The sequence below is a fragment of the Caretta caretta genome, chromosome 8 (genome assembly GCF_965140235.1).
Source record: "Caretta caretta isolate rCarCar2 chromosome 8, rCarCar1.hap1, whole genome shotgun sequence".
In the NCBI taxonomy this organism is placed as follows: Eukaryota; Metazoa; Chordata; order Testudines; family Cheloniidae; genus Caretta; species Caretta caretta.
In genome coordinates this window covers 7,348,842-7,371,808 of record NC_134213.1, presented here as the reverse complement: position 1 = coordinate 7,371,808, position 22,967 = coordinate 7,348,842, and the positions used below count along the sequence as shown (strand labels likewise).

General features: G+C 46.4%; 1 protein-coding gene across 4 annotated transcripts in view; it reads right to left on the bottom strand.

Annotated features, from left to right (window-relative positions):
* Positions 1-1,300: 1,300 nt before the first annotated feature.
* The window catches only part of CSF1R (colony stimulating factor 1 receptor), a 45,850-nt gene continuing 24,183 nt past the window's right edge, over positions 1,301-22,967 (bottom strand). For 2 of the 4 annotated variants that reach the window (XM_048859756.2, XM_048859754.2), the window contains 16 exons: positions 21,753-21,942; positions 19,339-19,454; positions 17,472-17,592; positions 16,320-16,510; positions 13,372-13,484; positions 10,287-10,413; positions 9,585-9,689; positions 9,083-9,193; positions 8,353-8,515; positions 7,417-7,508; positions 7,154-7,260; positions 5,811-5,933; positions 5,291-5,402; positions 4,846-4,945; positions 3,900-4,005; positions 1,301-2,874 (listed from right to left, as the gene is read on the bottom strand). In XM_048859756.2, coding sequence (XP_048715713.2) covers positions 2,743-2,874; positions 3,900-4,005; positions 4,846-4,945; positions 5,291-5,402; positions 5,811-5,933; positions 7,154-7,260; positions 7,417-7,508; positions 8,353-8,515; positions 9,083-9,193; positions 9,585-9,689; positions 10,287-10,413; positions 13,372-13,484; positions 16,320-16,510; positions 17,472-17,592; positions 19,339-19,454; positions 21,753-21,942 — 2,009 coding nt within the window. In that variant the 3' untranslated portion in view covers positions 1,301-2,742. The remainder of the gene's footprint in view (positions 2,875-3,899; positions 4,006-4,845; positions 4,946-5,290; positions 5,403-5,810; positions 5,934-7,153; positions 7,261-7,416; positions 7,509-8,352; positions 8,516-9,082; positions 9,194-9,584; positions 9,690-10,286; positions 10,414-13,371; positions 13,485-16,319; positions 16,511-17,471; positions 17,593-19,338; positions 19,455-21,752; positions 21,943-22,967) is intronic. The other 2 variants (XM_048859757.2, XM_048859755.2) reach the window with 1 other exon arrangement.

Below are 22,967 nucleotides of genomic sequence, written 5' to 3'. Positions count from 1 at the left end.
GACAGCCTAAGGACTCTGATAGCTAATGGGAAAAGCTTGTAAATCTGCCAATTAGTCGTGTGGTCTGACAGATACATTAGCCGTGCTGCTGACACAGAGGCATGCCAGCTTCTCACAGCTACATGAACTTCACGTGAGGAAAAATTAGGGGAAATTAGGGGAAAAGTTTTTGGTCTTCTCTGTAGCGCTAAGTTCTGAAAGGGGCAAATACAGAAGCTACCTGGGCTCCTAACCCCCACTGCTGAATCTGTGAGGTTTTCAGAAAAAGTTGTGTTTTTAAATACAATTATAGTGTACCTCCTTTAAATGGAAAGAAGGCAGCCCCTGAGATAAAGAATTAATCCTGGTGTCTAACTGTAAAACAAATGTCAGAGTCAAATGTTCCCCCTTCCCCAGCATTTCAGATGTTCATGTGGGAGATTATGCATCATCTAGCTGCTCTTCTGGGGTGAACACAATATTTAAAAATAAATAACCTTTTGGAGATATACTGATGTCTGCTTATCTTCATGGTGCAAGAAGCGCAGAATGAAGTCTAGGTTTTGGTTCACTGTACAACAGGTCCAATTCATTCATTTGTGTAACTCCACTGACTCAGTTACACAAGGGTTGAATTAGCATTGGAGCACTCCCATATAGCTAAGATACAGCATTGAAAAGGAGGGGTTGATACAAGCTTATAGTTCTACAATTACTTGTACTGTTCTGATAATGAAAAAGTTTGTAGGAGGGAAATTGAGCAGATGACATCTCACCAGTAAGCCTCTCCCTCAGTGCTGATGTGGGTCTTTTAAATCATTTCACTTTCATCTTCAGCTTTTTGCTGTTTCAATTGTGCATTGGTGTGGAACAGACTCTGAAGGAGGCAGCAGAGGTAAAGAGGCACTTTCTCCCTTCATATGCCAACCTATCCTGTTCAGCCAGGCATCCACTCTACCCAGTGTGTGGCACAGGCAAATACCATAATTTCATCTATTTTCTTCCCAAAAGTGTTTTAACCTATGAATGAAAATATCCTGCAGTTGCACCCCTCCTCCTTCCATTACTTTACTTCTCCCAATAACAGATAAGCACCTCGGCTCAAAAGAAGCTTGCCATTAACAAGTTTGTCAGCTTGTAATCAAGTCAACATTCCAACAACTGGAAAAAAGGGGTTAGTTAGCTACCTAAATAATTATCAGAGCAAATCAGTAGGGTCTAGAGTGACTGGCTAGGCTTTGCCCTTTCTCTGACACCTGAAGGGAAGGGGAGGAAAGACTCCTATGAGGTTCTCTGGAGAAGAAAAAATGGACAACATTGCTGTGTTAATCATGTTAATTATATTTTCATCATTATAATGCTAAGTGGAAATACATTAGCTTGTATTTAGTTAGTGGAAAGGAATAATTTATCTTCAACATAGGATTAAACCATGTAGTTTAAACATGTAAGTGTAAAGTTTAATTAAAAACGGCCCACAAAGTAATGGATAGTAGTAGTCTGATAAAGATCAAATTATATAGCTGCTATTGTACAGTAACAGTTGCCTAAGCCAAGTCAGTGTATATACCCTGTCATATAATATATTTTGGCAATGCAGTCGGGTAAGGCTAACATTCATTAGAGACTCCCTGACCAGAAGTCTTACACTAATATAGACTAGGCTGCTGTGTAGAATTAGTAACCCTGAGTAAAAGAATTAAAGATTTAGAAAAGCTTCCTGGGAGGGCCGCAGGGCCTTAGCTTATAAAAAAATGATCTTGTATCACATTATCAATATCTACTTTAAAACATTCCCACAATGGTTTTGGTACTGGCAGTAGTTGCTGAGTTGCTACATTAATTGTTCAGTAATTCAAACATACAGTATTTTGTGTGTGTGTGTGATGTTGAGCTGTTTCCAGGGTTCCTTGATGGGGATTTACATTCCATGACTCTTTTAAAGAGAGCATGGTCATACTTCATATTTCACCTGAGGACATTCACCCTTTGGAGCAGTCATGGTTCAAAGGGACTCTTCTCTCAAAGTTTGTAATGCTGAGTGTCACATCAGCAGCCATTCGAGTGAAGTGAGATGCAGAATCCTCACCTGCACTTGGCTGGGATGTGGGGTCTGCCACATATTTAATGCTAGAGAGAAGCTTTTCAGCTATAACTAATATTCTGTAACGTGAGGCGAGGGAGGGAGAGTAGTGAAGAAAAAGGCAGGGCTGTCTAGGAGTTAAAGCGGCTTACTTTGAAGCTCTTGTGCCTCCAGACATACACTCACATACAGAAACCCAAGGATTGCATTATAGGTGCACAGCAATACATATCCATGTAGAACAATACATGGTGCATGCATACCAGCCTGCAAAACTGGCCTTTGGAAACTTCTTACAAGTCAAGAGCCAGTCAAGCAAGAACGGCTAGCATGGAGTTAGGAAGTGCTTTGTCAGGACGACTGCATCAGTGGGCCTGTATGTTACCAGTGTTGGTGAGAGACTCTAAGGGGATCTGATCATCTCCTCATATACATGGATCATGTATAACATTCCTGGTGACTTTGAGCTATGCTTCAACACAACTGTAGGGACCACGCATGAGTCTTGCCTCTTAGCTCCTCTAATGATGTCCTTTCAAGTGGGGAGTTCTGTAATTCTTTCACACTTTAGAAAGCACAGAGATGAGACACTGAGCAAGAGGAACCTGCCTTCTAGCCAAGAGAGGGACTAAGTCCTTTGCAAGGATAGGGGAAGATCCATCCAAATTTGACCTTACACATTAACAGAACTGGTAATTGTTGCTCTTCAGAAGAGGCTGACTGCTATCTCCTTGGTCACAGGACTCTTCACAGCAGCCAGAGGGCTCACACACGCTGTCTTCCTCCGAGCTACTGGGGAGGTTTGTATAGTCCTTAAAGTAAGAAAGGGAAAATAAGTTTCAGTCCCTTGAGTTTACTTAAACCCAGCTGTGGCCTAGTTCTCCATATCACTTGCCAGACTGAAATGCTGCTGCTTCCACACCCAGGAGACTCCTCATTTATATTTGTGGATTTTCTTATCTTTTGGGGGGACATGCTGAACTGCCTTTGATTTCAGTAGGCATTGAATGTACAGGAGCTGGGCAGGACCCTTATGGATAAGGCACTAACTAGACTTCAAGATCCCCCCACGTAATTGGTTAATACAGTATGTGCTCTTGATATTGCGTCTTCTGTGGTATGACTGTAACTTGTGCCATAGCTGGCAAAGCAGAGAGGCCGTGACACTTAGAAGTTCTTGTGCATCTCGAACTATGCACAGTATTAAAAAAAAAAAAAAATCACTTCAGCCTTCTAAGCATTTAATTGATTTAAAAGGTGCTACTGGCCAGGCAAGAGTGTGGCATGTTTAAGTGCAGGGGAGCTGCTGTTGATAATCAAGGACCTGCTTAGGTGCCTCCGAGAGAGCAAATCTGTGCTTTCTCCAGGGCCACTTGGATATACCAGGGTACTGTTCATGAGGTATGGCACCCCTTGCCTCACTGCTTCCATGCCACTCCAGGTTAGGAGTGACAGTACAGTTTCTACCACCAGTTGCCTGCATGAAATGAATGGAGATGTAGATGTGTCCACACCCCAGAACATCATGGCTACTGGCAGCCTCAACTGAATCAGTGTGGTGGCTTACCCATTTTCTTAGCACTCACTAGTAGTCCCTAGTGCTGAAATAAATGGATGCCATCAGAAAACCAGTGCTGCCAACGTACCTATGTGAGGGGCGAGTTGGGGGACTGCGTACTCCAGTTCTGTACCTTTCCACCAGCACTAAAAAGTGTTCGTTTTGATTAAAAGATGAGAAGCGACAGATAAGGCAGGGCCCTGGGTCACTGGTGGATGGAAAGGAACATCCTTTCTCTCCCCCCCACTTATCTGCACCTGAGTCTCCAAAGAGTCTCACCTTTTCCTTGTTGGCATCCAGTTGCTTTTGAATGAAAAGGCATATTTGGTCAAAGGTGGGCCGTTGGGTGGGTTGCAGATTCCAGCATGCTTGCATGATGCGATACCTGCAGTATCAAACAGCAGTAACAAGTGTTAGCCTCACTTTGAGCAATGGGCATGCTGACATGGCTCAAGGCTCTCCCTGGAAGCTGTAATAGGATGGACATACTTCATGCCTTGGGTGCATGACCTTCTGGCTTGAGCCAGCCTTCACCCTCTCTGTGCACTTACCTTACATGCTTGTGACGAGTAATTAATAAATATTGGTAAAGTGCTTTTGAGTTCCTCAGATGGAAGTTGCTCTAGGAGAGAGTACAGACTATTGCTAGAAGCCTAAAGAGCCAGAAGCCACACATTCATGCAGTGCTCTATGGACTGTATATTATAGCTTGCTTCTTTTCTGTGGGTTGCAAGAATTTGTGTTTACACTCCTACCTTCAATTGGTAATGGGATTCATTTGGATAAAAAACCATTTCCTTTAATATTTACAAGGTGGTAAGTGGTGCCATGTCATGGGTGGTTTCTGGAAGGAAACTACAGTCCATTCCCAGAAAGCCCCATCACTGCATGCTCGTATATCCAGCGGAAATATGCCTAGACAATGGCATTACTGCCTGTAGCATTACGTGCCATCTTAAGCAGCAAAATGACAGGCTCTCAGCAGAGCTGGGTCCGAAACAAAATCTCAGACCAAACACTCCCAAAAACTGGGTGCTGTTTAAATTAGGATGGAAACTTTGTGGCTTGAGTGTCTCTCTCTAGCGCTAGAGTAATTAAATCATGAACTTCCCAGTAGAAGAACTCATTGGCCCCCAGTACCCTGAATAACCTAGTGCTAGCTTTTTCACTAGCTGTTGTGCCTGCTTCCTTTGCTACCCATGCATTTCCAAGTGGCTGTACTTACGTTTCCATAGGAGCAAAGTCTGGTCTAGCCATCTGATACCCCTGCTTCACCATGCTGTAAAACTTGCTATTCACCAGCATGCCAGGGTATGGGCTTTTACCTGCATCCACAACAGAAAACAAGCTATGGTTTAGAGCAGACGTGATAAGGAGAGATCTTGCAATCAAACTCAATATGCAGCATGCCTTTGAGTGGTGCTGCAGGAGTTTGCATGGACTGAGTTTCTTGTGACCAAATAGAACAGTTACTGTGGCAGGTTGCCGATGGTAACAGACACTGACAAGGACCAGTAATTTGTACAGCTGGTGTTAAACAGGTTGCTTTGGTCCTACCTCCCAAAGCCCAGTTTCTCAATCAGCCCTTCCCCAATCTCTACTTGTTGCCTAAAGACATTTGTGTATCGGTAAGTGATGGAGGTTGAGAATTCTGAAGGATCCTTCCTTACCCAGCGAAAAGATCTCCCAGAGGAGGATGCCGTAGGACCACACGTCGCTTTGCACAGTGTATATGCAGTCAAAAATACTCTCTGGGGCCATCCACTTCACCGGCAGCCGGGCCTGCAAGGGCAAAATGCTCCACTCAGGGGATAACTTGCTTACTTGCACTACAATTCTAGTCCTGTTCTCTCCTGCTCCATCCTCCCTGCCTTAAGCACCCTACACCAGCAGTTCTCAAACTCTGGGTTGGGACCCCTGAAGCCCGAGCCCCACCACCTGGGGACAAAGCCTGAGAGCTTCAGCCCTGGGTAATGGGGCTTAGGTTGCAGGCTCCCTGCCTGGGCCTGAAGTGCTTGGGCTTCAGTTCCCCACCACACACAGGGTGGTGGGGCTCGGGCGGGCTCTGGCTTTGGTCCCCCCTCCTGGGGTCATGTAGGAATTTTTGTGGTCAGAAGGGGGTCTCGGTGCGATGAAGTTTGAGAATCCCTGCCCTACACCTCACTTCTGCTAATGCTCCCAGTTACTTACGTTGCCTTTGACAACATAGTTTGAATCATTCATGATGTCCCTCGCCAGCCCGAAGTCACAGATTTTGGCTACTCGTCCGTGGGTCACTAGCACATTCCTTGCTGCCAAGTCCCGGTGGATGCACTGGACAGAACAGATGGCAAAACAGCATCCAAATAAAATACCCTGCTACAGTGATGGAACACTCTCAAAACCTCCTTTCTTCCCTCTAAGAAGGTAATTGCCCGTCCAACAGGTGTGGGGCAGATGAATTCATGAAGCCCTTTGAAAAATACTAGATGTCAGCAATTACAATTGCAGGTGCTCTCTCATATTTTATACGTGCCCCTTCCTACAATTTATTATCAACATAAGAACTGCCATATGGAAACAGACCAATGGTCCATCTAGTCCAGTATCCTGTGTCTGACACCGACCAGTACCAGAGCTTCAAGGGGGAGTGTACAGAACAGGGCAATTTGGAGAGATCCACCCATCTCTTCCTGGTTCCTGCAAGTCAGCGGTTTAGGGTTACCCGGAGCATGGGGTTACATTGCTGACTATCTTGGCTAATAGCCACTGATGGATCTCTCCTCCATAAACTTATTTAAATTCTTTTTTGAACCCAGTTCACTCCACTTCACTTCTGAAACGCTTCATACTACATCCTGGAATCACTCGGCCCTGCCCTCAGGTGCCGTGCTGATGGAGTCTCAGATGTATGGGGGTCTTTGCAGACCATGTCAATGGAGAACACTCAGTACGTTTGCTCTTTTTTAAAATGTATATAACCAGGTTCAGGCAGAAATCTCAACTATCGCTTTCTGTTCCTTTTTCCTGGAAAAAAAAAGGCTATAGGTGCGGGACCGTGCAGAGCCTAAATCTTGACCTAATGTAAAAGCCAAGTGGAAGAGATGTGAAATTGGCACACAACACACACACACACACACACAAAATTCAGTTCAGTAATTCTGCTCTGATCTAGCGAACTGTGCGCGTGGAGCTGCAAACACTCAAAGGGAACTATTAGTTGTTACTCTCCATGAAATACAGGCAGGATTACAGAATGAAATCTGAACTGGGTACTGGGTGAGGCCACATCAGCAAGGAAGACTCATTATCCTGCGACCCAAAAAAGTGGAAGTTGGATGCTAGAGGCCTCTTTGCTCGCCCCCTTGCCCAAGATGGAAGGGGCATGTATCCACAGCAGCAGTTTACTCAGAAGGCTCAAGGACAGAGGTTCCACCCCAGTTCACAAGGCTGACTATGTTTTGCCCCTCAGATCTTTATGCTCTGGGCTAACAGTGTGTTTCTTAATTAACCTGGTAGGCAGCCCTTGGGCCACCGTCCTCTTTGCCACTTACATTTTTTGAGGCAAGGAAGGCCATCCCCTGGGCCACCTGATAGGAGAACTGCAACAGGTCATACAGATCCAGGGGCCGAGTATCCTGTTCTTCCTTTGCACTCTTGCCTGGAACAGAGAAGAGCTCTTTATGGTTAACCCAGGAACTGCCTTCTGGCAGGAGATGTAAGTGCTGCGTTCACTGGATCCTGGCCCACAATGGGGAATGATACAAGCAGTATGCCTATCAGAATGCAGAGCCCCAATGGAAGACGGAAACCATACCTTGTAACTTACCCTCTGCTGGCATGGAGTCTGATGGCACAGGTCTCATTTCAACATAGGTCTCCAAACACTGGCTTGCAAACCCACTATCACTGAACCAGAGAGAACAGAGACGGGACAAGTTGTTAAAAACAATCAGGACTATATCTGTCTATTCATCCTTTGAGCCCAGTGCTGAGCAGAGAAAACACTTCTAAGTACCTGTGAGGTTTGGCGTATTTTAAAAGCTGAACTGCAGAGCAAATGCCAATAGTGATCTAAATACCCCATGCTAATTAGATTGTGTGTGGGAGCATTCAGCAAAGAAATAGACTGTAACTACCCTTTCTAGAAATGCACTTTTCCTTCTGTAAAAGGTACTTCCTGAATCAGTGTGACTGGCCAGATCTCCTTCTGAGACATGACACTAACTGCAAACAATGGAATAGTTTTGACTCAGTAGCTAAGATGGGGGGAAGAAGGGGGGAGAATGGACAAGAAGCATAAAATCACATTTGTGTGGAAAACATTATCAGTAATTTTCAGAGGTTTCTGAAATGTGCCAGTCATGATTTTCCACTCCAAGGCCTGGCCAGGTGCATTCTGGCTTTACAGAGGGTTTAAAAATATTACCTGTACTTCTTCTTTTTTTTTAAAGTGAAACATTTCTACATGTGAGTACCATGACCTCCCAACCTCATGCCAATAAAACCTTCCCATTGCCTCCTGTTGTCAGGCATTGGAGTTCTACATAGAATCGTAGGACTGGAAGGGCCCTTCAGAGGTTTTCTAGTCCAGTCCCCTGCACTCAAGGCAGGACTAAGTATTATTCTAGACCATCCCAGACAGGTGTTTGTCTAACCTGCTCTTAAAAATCTCCAATGATCGAGATTCCACAACCTCCCTAGACAATTTATTCCAGTGCTTGCATGTACAATCTCCAGTCCTGAGTCTTACCTTCGGACATACTTCTTCTCCAGATAGATGTTTTTGTAATCGGCTGTGCTATCCAGAGAGGACTCCAGGCTTGAGTCCTGGATGATTATGGACTCTGCATTCTTCCGCAGGAAATTCAGCAGATCTCCATAGCGACAGTACTCCGTGATGACCAGAATTGGGCCTAAAAAGTAGGAAGTGGTGATCACCAAGAGGTGATTTCATTGCATCCTTTCTCTCTCTCTCCTGGAGGCCTGGTTTCCTCTTTAGAATGGCAGGCCTGGATGTGTGGGGGTGAATAGGTGCATGAGTACATAGATAGGTTTGGTGTGAGTCTCCATCTCTAGTGAAAATGGTAGATTTCAATAAATTAGATAATCTTGAGACTGCCGCTTCAGTTCAGATATGGGTCTCCATGCTAATGCTCCCTAATTCTTGGAGCCTGTCTAGGCGACAGGATGGGCAGCTCTGCTAGCTCAGACAGGCAGACTGGTTTACACATCCCTTAGGGAGCTCCCTGAAGAAGAAATAAACATGGAAAGCCTCCACAGGAATGTTCATAAATTTAAGGCCAGAAGGGGCCATTATGATCATCTAAGCAGACCATCTCCTTGGGATTATAAGGGGAGTCAGCAACTTAAGACTTGTGCAAAGCCCCTCGTGTTCCCCTGGGGGTGGAGGTGTCACTGAAAACAGAATTCAGGAGGATGTCTACTGAGGCTCTTAGAGGAATGGTGCCAGCACATCCTACCTCCATAAGTACAGGCTCCCAGCAGGTTCACAATGTTCTCATGGTGGCCCAAGTGACTCATGATTTTCAGCTCAGACATAAGGGCCTCCTGTTCATCTGTGTGGGCTGTTGCTATAATCAAATTGGAAAAGATTACCTCAAGTCTGATGGGAGTAGGGACAGAAAGAGAGAAGAGGTGGGGGGAAGGAGAAAAGGGTGAGAGAGAGCTGGGGGAGGCAGGAAAAAGGATGAAAGAGGAAAAAACGAGAGAGAGGAAAACAGTGGAAAAATGGGGATGGAGAGAGGAGGAAAGAGCTGAGGCATGAGAAGATGACGAACATGCTTCCTTTGCCTGGATATATATATGCCTAGGACAGCGATGGCTGTCTTGCCAAAACTGGTGCCTAAAAACCATGCATTTTAATCCATTATTGGCAACCAGTGCAACAATCACATCTCAAATTCTGTGCACATGTGTTTGTGTTTTCAGTGTGCCTTGCGCTGCAGTCTGCTCTTGACTTACATTTGAGCATCTTCACAGCCACTTTGAGGACAGTGTCTTCCTTCCCCAGCCCGATAGCAGTGGCTTCTACCACTTTTCCAAAGGCTCCTGCTCCCAGGGTCTTTCCTACAAAAATAAATGTGCTCAGAAGAACCAACCAACCAAACAACAACTGAGTGATGATGATTTTCAAAAGAACTGCTTTGGACAGACCCTCCGGACAGCCTAGTGACATGTCAGCAGCAGAACCCTGGCAAGATGCAGAACATGTGAGCAATATGGAATCCACAAGTGACATGGAGCTCTGCCCACATGTATGGGGCATTCACTGGGAGTGAAGGCAGAGTTGTAAGGAAGTGAATGTCCAGACATGGGATCAGTCTTTCTCTACATGTCAGAAAAAGTCTGGAGAGGGTGATCTCATTCTGAATGTGTGAGCCTGCATGTGACAGGTTGGGGCAGAATCATAGCACCCTAGCTCTGTATGTGAGAGCACATGGAAAGCTGCAGAAAGAGCAGGATCATGTTGTTTGTAGTTCTGCATGCAAGAGGATGTGAGCGTTTGGATGGGGACAATATTGTATTGTATTGTTCTAATCCTGTATGCAAGAGATCACAAGGGTTTGGACATCGTCAGCGCCCTTTTAGCTTTGCACATCTGAGAATCTGGATCTGAGAGTTGAATCACCGACCAACAGTAGAGAAGCTCTGAATGTTTCTCACCAAACTGCAGGTTGTTCCTGGGGAATTCCCATTTCTCATTGTAAGGCAATTGGGTGGGGTCAATAAAGATGTAGTTATTCCCTTCACAGGCCTCAATGATCTTCCACCGCACCTGGTATTTTGGTTTCTGTAAAGAAGAGAATCTGATTAATTAAAATTCCTTCTCCTGCTCTACAAAGGTCTGTAAAAACAATGCAGCGTATCACAGTGACTTTAAATCCCCACCACATTCCCTGGGGCATCACGTAGCTCCACAGATCTTGTGGAGAGTCCTATTTTTATACCATCGAGGGCTTCTTGCTTTTGAATGTGGGGTGAATGGAAAGAAAGCTGACAAGCTGGTTCTAAGCATTATGACCTACATCATGGGTCCTTCTGGCTGGTCGTGAAGCCTGATTGCCCCCTGTTCTTGGTTGTATATTAAGAACTACACATTCCACCAGCTGAGGTCAGCACTTAGGCTGGCACTCCCGTTTTCCTCCTCAAGTAGCAGCAAGGGGGCCTGCAGTGTTCTCAGAAACTGTCTGTTGACTCTCTCTTCATTCTCTGGGCAAGCTTGCGAGAGCATCTGGGAACATGGTGCTAGAACAGCTGGTGTGTACCACAAATGGAGGAAGCACATCTCTAGATGGTTTGAGTGGGCAGCAGATGTCAGCACAGTAAGTGCTTTCATTTCAGTGGAAATCATAGATCATAGAATATCAAGGTTGGAAGGGACCTCAGGAGGTCATCTAGTCCAACCCCCTGCTCAAAGCAGGACCAATCCCCCATAGTTGCCCCAGATCCCTAAATGGCCCCCTCAAAGATTGAACTCACAACCCTGAGATTAGCAGGCCAATGCTCAAACCACTGAGCTATCCCTTCTCCTAAAGGAGCCTCTCTTCCTCCCCATTGCATTCCTGAACCAGCACTGCCTGACTCCATTTTGCTGAGCACAGCACTGGCATGTATTTTGTTCCTTTTAAAACAGAGAAATAGAACTTAGCATTTCTCTTCTTCTGCCTGTGTCTGATTCCAGCAGAAGTAAACAGGCAGGGAAGAGGAGGGCAAGCTGCTCTCGGCGGTGGACAGAAGCAGCCATCAGCTTGATATGATTGTTGTCAATATCACGTCAGAAGGATGGGAGAGACCAGACTGATGTAAGGAGAAAGAGGAAGTGAAAGAGTTTGGCATTAGAGTGATCTGTGCTGCCCACCCCCATGAGTGAAGGGGAATGAGACATCTCCTCCTCTGTCTGCACAGCAGGGCCTAGAGGTCTTGTCTTTGCCCACTAGCAGGAGTGGAGCGTGCTGGCTCAATACGAGCCATGACCACGATGATTCACTCTGCGGCCAAGTTCCTGGATGTGGAAATTTTTCCTCCTCCACCACTTCTTCCTCCTTCTGCTGCTGCTGGGCAGCTGCAGACAAAGGTGAGTCACCCATGTGGATGGCTAGGGAGCTGAGTGGGCCACAGGCATGAAAGGGAGAAAGACTGAGGTAGATGGACACCACCTAAGGCTAGGGCAAGTTCTCTGTGTTTCCTGGCTGGGCAGTTTTCCCTTCTTCCTAATCCAAGGTTTAAACACCTGCATCCACAAAGGTCTGTCCAATGATAGAAGAAGGCAGCAGGTCCAAGTCCCCAGAAACTGCTGCAATGAGGGTAGGTCCTACATGGCATCAAAGGTGTGCACCTGGGTTTGGTTTACTGTGGACCGTGCATGCAGGGGGAGCATTGCTGATTTTTTTCTCCATGAATTGTCTCAGGCTGCAGGGATCCAGGCTGGATTAAGAAACCCAGCAGTGATGCATCCTTTCAGAAGCACCTCCTGTTTCTCTTTGTGTTCCAAGACTCTCCTAAATTCCCAGCATCATCGGTGCTGGGCTTGCTTTCAGGTCCCCACTGGCCTCTCTCTCCATATCAGTGGCTGAGGGCTTGTTCCTTCCAGTGATGGTAGAATGCGGAGCTGAGGTCTCAGTTACTCTGCCTGGGACTGAGATTTCTCAGAACTGAAGACACCTTTTCTAGCTTTTCCTCATTTTGTAAGATACTCCATGCTAATTATCAGCTTAAACAGACAAGAAACAGGAGTTCAACAACTGAGGATAAAGTTCCCTTATGCTCACTTGCTGAAACACATGCAGCAGGGCATGTAACAAGAGCTATGGGGAAACAAAACAAAAAACAAACAAAAAAACCTTCAACCCTGATGGGAAAAGAAATCCTGTTTTCAGCAGTTGTGCAAGGACGGACAATTTGTGGTTTATTGTCAAAATTCTATCAGTGATCTCCCCAAAGCCAAGAGACAGCTCTAATAGGCAAAACGGGGGCAGTTCCTGTGTGAAGACAATAGAGAAGTCTCACTAGAGACAACTGGGTGTTAGCATTCCCAGCATCCACTGTCACTGTGGAAACAGCTTTTTGTTTAGTGGGGAGTAGGGGAAACTGAGGCAAAAATTGCAAAACACTGGCTGAAAAGGCAGTTTTGCCCTCCAGTGAATGCATGTTTCAGCTGACCCATACAAAATACTCTTACAGTTCACATGAGACAGTTCAGAGAAGTAGGAGCTAGTACCTTTGCCCAGTGCTCTAAGTAACATCCTGCACAGATCTGTGAGCCAGTGACACTGGGATGAGTCACTTGGGGAGCAAGAGCCTGTACCATGAGTGGCTGGGCTTTTGCGGGTTTGCATCAGACTTCCACTGGTATTGAATGACTAATGAGAAGTCAGGTTTAAGAAGACACGTTCTTGTGGTGGGAGAGGGACCTGGAGGCAGGCACAGAGTTAGAATTCCTCCTGGGGTTCTAGGGGAAGAGCCATGGGCTCAGGGACTGTTGATCATTCCCAGATCTTACAGTATCCCAGCTAAGAGACAATGGAGCTTCAGTGAGATGTCAACTCATTGGCCCAGATCCTGAGGCTCTTAACTTCCATGGATTGGAGTGGAATTTAGAGGAGCCTAAATGCTTTGGAGGATCTGGGCCATTGTGGCTCCTGGGCAAACCCACTGGCTGCATCGCTGGGTAGGGGCAGTGCTGCGTATACGGACATTTATACATGGGTTACAGTCCTTTCTCTCCAGAGAACAGGAATCAGAGTCTGACCTGATTATATTTGTACAGCAGGAAGAGGAGCAGCAGGAGAAGCAGGACCAATATTCCCACAGAGGCGGAGAGAATGGGGTTGAAGAGCTCATGTGAGTGCATCCATGTTCTTCCTAGAGGAGCAAAGGAAGGATGGTGAGAACCAGCCGTTCAGATGTTTACTTCACTAGAGCGTCATCCATGCTAGCATTTTACCCAACCAGGTATTTGCTCTAGAATCCCCCTGTACCTAATTACACGGGGGTGGCCCCACAGCTGATGTGCTGCCCCCAAAGGAGTCGGGGGAGGGAGGTCTTAATTTTTCAAGATGAAAGATATTGTTCTACAAAGTATATAATAGAAACAGGGACGAATAACAAAAACCACCCAGCCCTTCATAATACAGCGACAGCTCCTGAGACCCATATTCAGTGAGAATGTGCCAGAGTAAAATGCTTTTGAGTAAAGACCTCAGGATTTGACCGAGAATGATTAACAATAAAAGGAGCCTATTAGTCCATCTGCCCAGGGCCAACGCAGGCCTGTTCCATACAGAATGTTGTCTCGTGCTTCCATTCACATATCCCTCTGTCCTGACCTGCATGTGGGGTATCAGCACCAGCAGATGCATGTCCCTAGTGTTACTGTAGGCACTAGCGGAGAGACAGGACTGTCATACAGTCCTAGTAGAACCAACTGTCCTTATAAACCCAGGAAATATAACGAACTTCCCCCTTATCATCTACATCTCAAGCATCTTGTTGTGTGACTTTGCCCCGGCGCTAACATGGTTCATACGCACTAAGGGGTGGACCAAAAAATCTCACTGTGGTAGGAAATGGAGGCTATTATGCACTCGATCTTCGTCAGTATTTTACTTATAAATGTAACAACTAAAAGCAGGTTCCAGAGCCGCAGCCGTGTTAGTCTGTATTCGCAAAAAGAGCCGGAGGACTTGTGGCACCTTAGAGACGAACCAATTTATTTGAGCATAAGCTTCCGTGGGCTACAGCTCACTTCATCGGATGCATCCATAGTGATGAAGTGAGCTGTAGCTCACGAAAGCGTACGCTCAAATAAATTGGTTAGCAACTAAAAGCAGGTTCTTCTGCTGAGGAACGGCCATTTTGGGGGATGTCTAAGATGGGAGGTTTCACTGTCGTCTCCACAGGTTAAAGCTCAGCTCAGCGGCCTGCAAAGTGAAGTTTCACTCTGGATTAAATTAGCAAATCCATATAAATACCTGAGAAAAATGGTATGGCTTTGAGCGTGAAAATGAGTGGTTTGGCACATTTTCAGTCTGGGGTGTGTGTGTGTGTGTGTTGATGCCCTCTACTGGAATTTGATGTACCGATACAACAGTTTCTTTTGTCATTGGTGTTGCTTGTGTAGCTAAGTGAGTAGCCTATGTTTGTAGTAATAAAAGTCTTGAGTTGAAATCTCTGGGTCTCCATATGATAGTGCCTTATGTAGGGGATAATTATCCTAGTGCATTACCTTCTCTCCCAGATTTCACAGGGTCAGGAGAACAACATGCAGTACAGCAAGACCTAGCCTTAGAAATCCAGGATTTACCAACCTACCTACGCTGCTATGGGGCTGGAAATGAAATTTCCCCCAAGGCAGTAGATGTATTTGGAAATGCCAGTATGAATGGATTAGATTAAACTCAAAGATGTGTCTTTTCCCCAAAAGAGCCACTTAGGACCAAGAGAAGGCCAGACGATCTGAAACAATGATATTTTCTTCTTGATTTCATTAGGTTTTAAATTTGCGCTGACAGGTATGTGATTTTGGGTGTAATTTCAGGAATTAGTCATGCATCTCCTATTGACGTTCTAAGGAGTTGTGTGTGGCTAAAACCCCTGGCACTCCACTAAAGATTTACCCATCATCCCCTCCAGCATCCAGAGGATTCAAACCCAAACTCTCCAGGTCACCAATATGTCCTCATGGATGCAAGTAATGAAAACTGAAGTCCTCTTTAGCAGTATGTTATTGGCGAGGGGAGGAGACATACTTAATCCCTTCAAGTTAGGATTGATCTGATTGCCCTCTTAATGAACTCAACAAGAGCAAAAAGAAAAGGAGTACTTGTGGCACCTTAGAGACTAACAAATTTATTTGAGCATAAGCTTTCGTGAAGTGAGCTGTAGCTCACGAAAGCTTATGCTCAAATAAATTGGTTAGTCTCTAAGGTGCCACAAGTCCTCCTTTTCTTTTTGCAAATACAGACTAACACGGCTGCTACTCTGAAACCTGTCAACAAGAGCAGTTATTGGGGCATTCAGAGTGTATGCACAGGAAGACTGTGTTGCCGGCACAGAGTGCCCGAGGCAAGCAACAGCTGGGTTCGTTGCCCGGTATGCGTCGCGCCAATGACCACAATGGGGTGGAGAAGCAAAGAGATTTATTTGGAGTCCAAATAGGGCGCAGGGAGACTGAGCTGTCTCAAATTCTGCAGCAGATTCCAGTATACGTTTTATACCTTTTCCTACTTCACTACAGAATCTTATGCAACCAATTACCTGTTGCCCCGTACAATACCGTAGCCAATCAGCTAAAGCAGCCAGTTGTGTTTTTCCTCAGTAGCATTGCCCAAGCCTTGCCTTATTTGGTCCTATTTGTTACTGGTTTTTGCTAAACATTTCTGCCTTATCTATCTGTTTCCCAGGCCGAAGCTGGCCTTGGCTGTCGAGCCGTGTGCAAACCTGTCTGTTTGTGTGCTAGCTTCCTCAGAGTTATGCAGGATAACAGAGGGTTCAAGAAGCAAAGGGACCTTGGTTTATCCGGGCCTAGAGCAGGAGGGCTTCCTTGACACTCATGGTCTTCCACCCTCCTGAGTTACCTAGTGTAGTGCCCAGTGTCCCCAACAACTGGATCCCCAATAGCCTGTAGCCATCTTTAATTGAAGTCTGGATTAAATTTATTAATGATATATAAATAATAAATGATCTGATTTATCTCACCTGGAAAAGGGACTAAGCTATGCATCTGTGAGTCATTCCCTTCGCTGTTAATGGCCCAGCAGCAAAAAGTAACATTGTCCTTCAACTCCTTATTTTGAAGGATGCTCTCTACTTCCACCTTTCCAAAGGGCAATTTGCTTATTACCAATGGGCTGGTGTCATTCTGAATCAGTGTTCTTCCCTGGTCATATCTGCAGAAACACCAAGCAGGGGAGAGAAAACATTTCCATGGAACATGCCTGACTACAAATGGAATCCATTGCTACCTTATCACAGAGGGCTAGGTGGACACAGATGGCTAGACAAGTGGTCTGGGGTCATAATGCTACACATTGCCCCGCCAACTTCAGAGAGAATCATAGAATACCAGGGTTGGAAGGGACCTCAGGAGGTCATCTAGTCCAACCCCCTGCTCAAAGCAGGACCAAGCCCCAATTTTTGCCCCAGATCCCTAAATGGCCCCCTCAAAGATTGAACTCACAACCCTGGATTTTGCAGGCCAATGCTCAAACCACTGAGCTATCCCTCCCTAAATAGACCTGTCAAAGGAAGTAATTCAGGGGTGGCACGGCACCCTTGCCCCCTGCATTCAGGTGATAGAGATGGTCAGCAAAGCAGTGCCCCTGCACATGAATGGAAAAACTGGACCCAGCTCCTGCTCACTGTATGGGTTGCATCAGCTTGATTGTGCCAACAATCTCCTTTCCTAGCAGCTTTATTACTGGGGAATGGCTCCTCATTTACATCCCTTCCCAAATGATGCACCAGGGCTGAATTTTGGGGCAATAGCACATTAAGCAGGTCTGCCCCATCAGCAAGCATGTTTTAGTGTGTATTCTAGACACTGCTATTAGGAACTGGTACCCATCACCTGGTGTTGGAAAGCCACCCCTGGGACAGATGCTGAAATCTATAAACATCTATTTTAAATAGCAGAATAATTCTCTGTTGTTGTAATATTGGACAGAACTCTGGTATATTGTCATGTATCTTTTGCAAGTCTGTGCTGAGCAGTTTAGCAAATACAGATGACATCTATGGGGAATCTCGGAGTTCTACTGTAGGGGCAGGGAAGGACGCGGCGAGCTCTGGCATTGCGATTGGACGCATTGCACAGCGGAAGGCTCCCCAGCCCTCTCTGATGTTTCTCACCTGTCTGATTGCCCAGAACACTGATACCACTCAATACGTGGAGCAGGGTAACCACTGGCTTTACAGTGAAGGCTCGTGGAGTCATTGAGTACCATCCAGACGAGATGGACCTCAGGCGGGACTGAATAGGGAATGCAAAGGAATGTTAGGTACAGAAGTTATATGAACACAGCTCTCTCTACATTTCAATCCTACTTATTTATGTGCAATGTCAAAATGGCAGGGGGAGTGCTATGTGTTTGGGGGAAGGGGTAATAGCTCCCTTTGGTCTCTTGGCCTGGTCTTTGGGATCCAGGTTCCACACTGCCCCTTCCCTGTGCTGTATCTTGGTAATCTGTCTATCCAGAGAACAAGATCAGTGAGTGAATATCTTTTACTGGACCAACTTCTGCTGGTGAGAGAGACAAGCTTTCCAGCCTCACACAGCTCTTCTTCAGGCGTAAGCTTGAAAGCTTGTGTCTCTCACCAGCAGAAGTTGGCCCAATATAAGCTATTACCTCACCTCCTTTGTTTCTCTAATATCCTGGGAACAGCCCAGCTACAAAGCAACTCTGCATATCCAGAGACCAGGTTTTGTATGGGCAAGCTGCTCTACTCCATCCTATACAGTATTTCTCATTCCCGACTGCCTCCACTGGTGACCTCTGGGAGTGAGAATTCAGTCTCCATGGCCACTTCCATAGGCCACCCCCCAAACTGTCACGTGGTAACAACTTTCAGGCATTGCCATCCTGGACCCAGTGATCTAGTGATGGAAGGTCGCATAGCTCCTTATCAGTCCTCCCAGCCAGTTACTTATGGCAGCATTTCTACAAGCACCATTTCACATGGTCTGTCATCCAGCAAGGACAAATCTTTACTGAGTGCACAAACCCTTCCTGTTACTCTCATTTGTCATCTTGCAGGACACTCCCTACGCTGGGACCTATCTCATCAGTAGTGCACACCCTTTTCTGTCCCGACCCTCTTCTCATATGGACAATATGCTACACTACAGAATCTTGGGGATTCACAATCCATGTAGCCAGTGACCCCTATTTCAATATGATCCACAAGGACTCCCCAGAAAAGAAGCAAAGAGAGAACTGTAGAAGAACGAACAAAGAAGGCTACCCTACAGAAAAAAATACAGCCTTTATTCTGAAATTACAGTAGAGCTACAAATGTCATACAGTGAAATTATGGTACTGAAGTGAACAAACAGAGACAGCATTTATTAAATGGAATCTAAAAGCTGCAAGTGGCACGAGGCTGAAATTCTCTGCCCTGAAGTACCATTGGATAAATTCACCTCTGCTAAGCTGGAATTTGTAACAATGCTGTAGCTTGCATACAGTAATGAATGTAGTAAGATTTAAACAGTGAATCCTGGTATTTAATGTAAATATACAATGATATATTTGTCATAGTTTACTTGCTGGTAATCCACCGAATACAGTACAGTAGAAAGCTTAACACCTTCCCTGTATGCTGACTCTGCCATGTTACAGTCACTGTACCTTGGAACTTCTGACTGTAACACCAGCTTAGCAGAGGTGACTGTATCCAGGTACAGTGACCCACCATTGCAAAGGGCTTGGAGAGCCAGAGTTGACAAGCACAATGATTACTGTGAAAAGTGGCCATCGCTACCATCACTCTCGTGAGTGCACCACCCCACAGGCGTAAGTGAGGCAGCATTTAGCAGCTTTGATGTTCTCAGCGGCTGCTTTGATGGTTACTGTAACAGCTGCCTTCCTGGAACTAATTCTGTAAGCTCCTCATTTGCTGGCAGGAAGAGCAAGAACCATCTCCTCTCATCCCCTTGCTATCCGCTACTGGTTTCCATCCTCTGCTTCGCAGATTTGGCGGCAGGCAGGGCACTTACGTTTCAGGGAGATGCTGAAGGTCACCGATGCATTGGCCTCAGTATTCGCAGCATAGAATGTATACAGTCCGCTTTCCTCTTCTCTCAGCCGGTTCAGGGAGAGCGTGTTGTTGTATCTGTCCCGAGAGAGAATAAAAGGGACTGAAGAAAGCTGCACATCACAAAAACAACCAGGTCTCTCAGTGCTGCGCAGTGGTGGTGCGATCACTGCATGCACGTTTGCAGCAGCCAGTGCGTTCCTAGCAATAACCCACACCTAGCCTTACAGGGAGGGTTTCAGTGGCACCAAGGGCAGTTAGCGGCTTCACCCTCTGTGAAAGGCAATGAAAATCTCCCCCTAGGACATGAGACCTGTTCTTCTGAGAGAGAGGATGTTGCCCAGGAGAGTGCTATGGGGACTTCAGTCTTCAGCCGGCTGGCCGCTCGAGACAGGCAAGAGGGATCTCAGCATCATATCCACAGGAGCTTCTGTCCCTGCCTTGACCCAGGAGCCTGGATTAAAAAGACCTGCTTCTGTGCTGTGCCGGCCTTGGAGTGCTATGAACACTTTCCCCTCTCCAGCACATCTTAGGTCTGATTTTCAAAGGGCTGAGCACATGCAGCTTCCACTGACCTCGAATGCATCTTGTGATGTAAACAGTGACATGAAAGGCACCAGCAATTGGTAAACAGCTGCCACGTAATATCATTGGCACTTCTGGATTGCCAACCCAAACAGGTTAAAGTCCAGTGGTTAAAGCAAAGGATTGGCAGTTCGGATTCTGGTTCCTAGCTCTGCCACCGACTTTCTCTGTGACCATAAGCAAGTCACTTAGCCTCTCAGCAAGAGGTTCTTTATCTGGACTTCTCTGGACTCACTCAATTCAAGTTTGCAAGACACTTTTGTAGTAGTACCTTCAGCCAAGGATCTTAAAGTGCCTTGCAAACATGACTTGATTGATCCCAGAGAGATGGTCATTATTATAATCCCTATGTGTGTGGGGAGAAGCTGGGGACACTTTTCTCTCCACACCTTCCAAAATGATATCTTCTTACCATCGCCCTGGCTGGAGCAGGAGATGAAGTGAGCAGCTTGCCTCCCATGTGATGTTCCCCTATTCCCCTTGCTATCTATAGTGCTGACCCAACAAAGTGATAAAACAGTGTGTGTGAAGACAGCAAACTCCAGAGAGGTTACAGTACGCCCGCCCCAGCAGGAGAGAGAACTCAGACACTGAGGAGAGTTAGTCTCCAGTCTGTAACTGAGAAGGACAGGGAATGGCCAGCCACACAAATTTTGAAAAGATGGACTTTTCCCTCATTACTCAACTTGCCCCACCATCTATCTCATCCCATTAGTGTTCCTGAACCCCTAACACAGCCCTTAGAACCCTGACTCTGAGTGACGGAGGGCCCTCTCCATAGTTCACTGCTCCAGTTCCTCGTTCGGTGGGTAATTGTTTGTTTCTGAGAAACAAAAGGGGAATTAGCCAGTTCTTCCCAACTAACAGAAGGTTCTGTTCTTTAAATGTGCTGGTTTTTTGTGGGGCACTGTGTGAGGTCCCAGCCAGCTCTTTTCCTTTGGCTTCTGGCCACATCTCATCTGCCTCTGACCCACCTCCAGCATTGGCCATCATCCCCCAGCCTGTGTGAGAGCTCCATAGCCACTGGTGAAACCAGCAGGTGAAGCTGAAGTGCAAATGGATGTGGGAGAGGCCACTTAAGGAATTCGGTCTCAGCTGAAGTCCACTGGCCCCAGAGTCAGCTGGGACCACAGTGGAGGATAGGGGCTGGTGGACTGGGTGTGGATCTGTGGTGGGCAGCCCCTGGTAATGGAAGGGTCTGATGCAGTAGGAGACATGCAGACGTATGGCTGCCTCCGCCCTGTCACATCCCATAGGAATTATGAAGACATGGCTGTCTTTATCCCTGTGTCTGGTTGCATTGAAAGAAGCCACCCTGTCCTCAGCCCACATTTGCATTTTCTTTGCCCCCCAACCAAAAAGTGAACAAACATGAACAACAGTATCAAATGCCTATGAGAGTGATGGGGACTTCCCCTGTTGTGCCGCCCAAGGAAAGGCTGCCTTGCTCTCTGGAAAAGGGGGGATAGTCCCCTTGCCCTTTAAAATGAATAATCCCCCTAGAAAGGGTCTGCTGTAGGGGGAGCCTGTTCCCAGTAGAAAGGATCCATCTGGCAGTGTTGGAAATTAGCTCAGCGGTTTGAGCATTGGCCTGCAAAACCCAGAACTGTGAGTTCAATCCTTGAGGGGGCCATTTAGGGAAATTCGGCAAAAAAAATTGGAGATTGGTCCTGCTTTGAGCAGGGGGTTGGACTAGATGACCTCCTGAGGTCCCTTCCAACCCTGATATTCTATGGTGCCTATGATGAAATACTCTGCTGATGAGCACAAAGGCGAGAGGAGATACTATACCTGTTGTTACCAGGGACCATTTGGTCATTGTGTACGGCGCTCACGGAGTGTTGGGAAGGATTCTCATGTGTCCACCTCCAGTTGCTAAGTCTGGGGTAAGCCTCAATCAAGACCTGCAGTTCCAGATTTCCTCCCAACTGTACTTCGTGGCTGCTGTTCTGCATGGGCAACAGATGTACATAACCTCTCTCTGAGAGACAAAAAGAGCAAAGCCAATCAGTGGGTGTGTCTGCGAAGGACAAAGGTCATCCACATTCAGCCCTGGCACAAGTGCTGCCCAGCTCCACTGATCTCAGTAGTCGCCTGCCTTTACACCAAGATTGGCTTGGGCGTAGAGAGGTCTTTGCTGATCCCAGTTCCTGGTGGGACCCAGCTCAGCCTGACGCGGGACAATGAAATTACATTCTCTCAGTGCAATGCTGTCTTTTCCTGATGAGCTTTCAGTTACTCTCAGAGGCTGGGGCATATCCAGGTCACACTTCATATTAAAGTTCCATTTACAAAGGGCTAATAGATGGCTAATCAGTTGCTAGAGATTGTTACAGCCCAGCAGGTTAACTGGTTGCTTAGAACCATGGCTTATGACTATCTTTAACACTGTCTGCTGGTGTTCTTATAACCACATGTGACCTACACTACTCATGTCTGCAACAAGCATATCGCATCTATGAACCATCCATTAACACCTTATAAATAGAACCTTACTATATAGTGTGACCCATACCCAGGTTTGGAGGGAACTGATATGACAAGGACTTGAGGTTAACTGATTAACGGACAGGATAGCTGGGAAGGGGGAGGACCTGAATGCATTGGCTGAGTCAGCTATGCTAAAGAGTGATGTGGCTGAACTAGCAGGCTGTATCACCTGTGCATCCCCCAGGAGTCCAGTCCATTCCCTTTGCCAAGCCCCTGGTCTCTTCTCGTCTGGGGAGCACATTCAGATCTGAGCCCGCCTTCCCCCACCAGCGTACTACAAACCCCTGCTTTGGTCATCAGCTAATTTGAGCTCAGGAGCTTCAGAGCTAAAAGGATGAGCTGCTTCTTTTTGAACTGCAGAAGTAGCTCTTTCAACTTGCATCTGCATTAGACTTTTATTCTCTTCTATGGATCTGCCACTGGAAGGGAGCACAGACCCACCCTCTCCCAGTGTGGGGCATGCAGTCAGCTTTTGTTTCAATGGCCTCTGCTGTGACCTTGTCTGATTAATCTTTT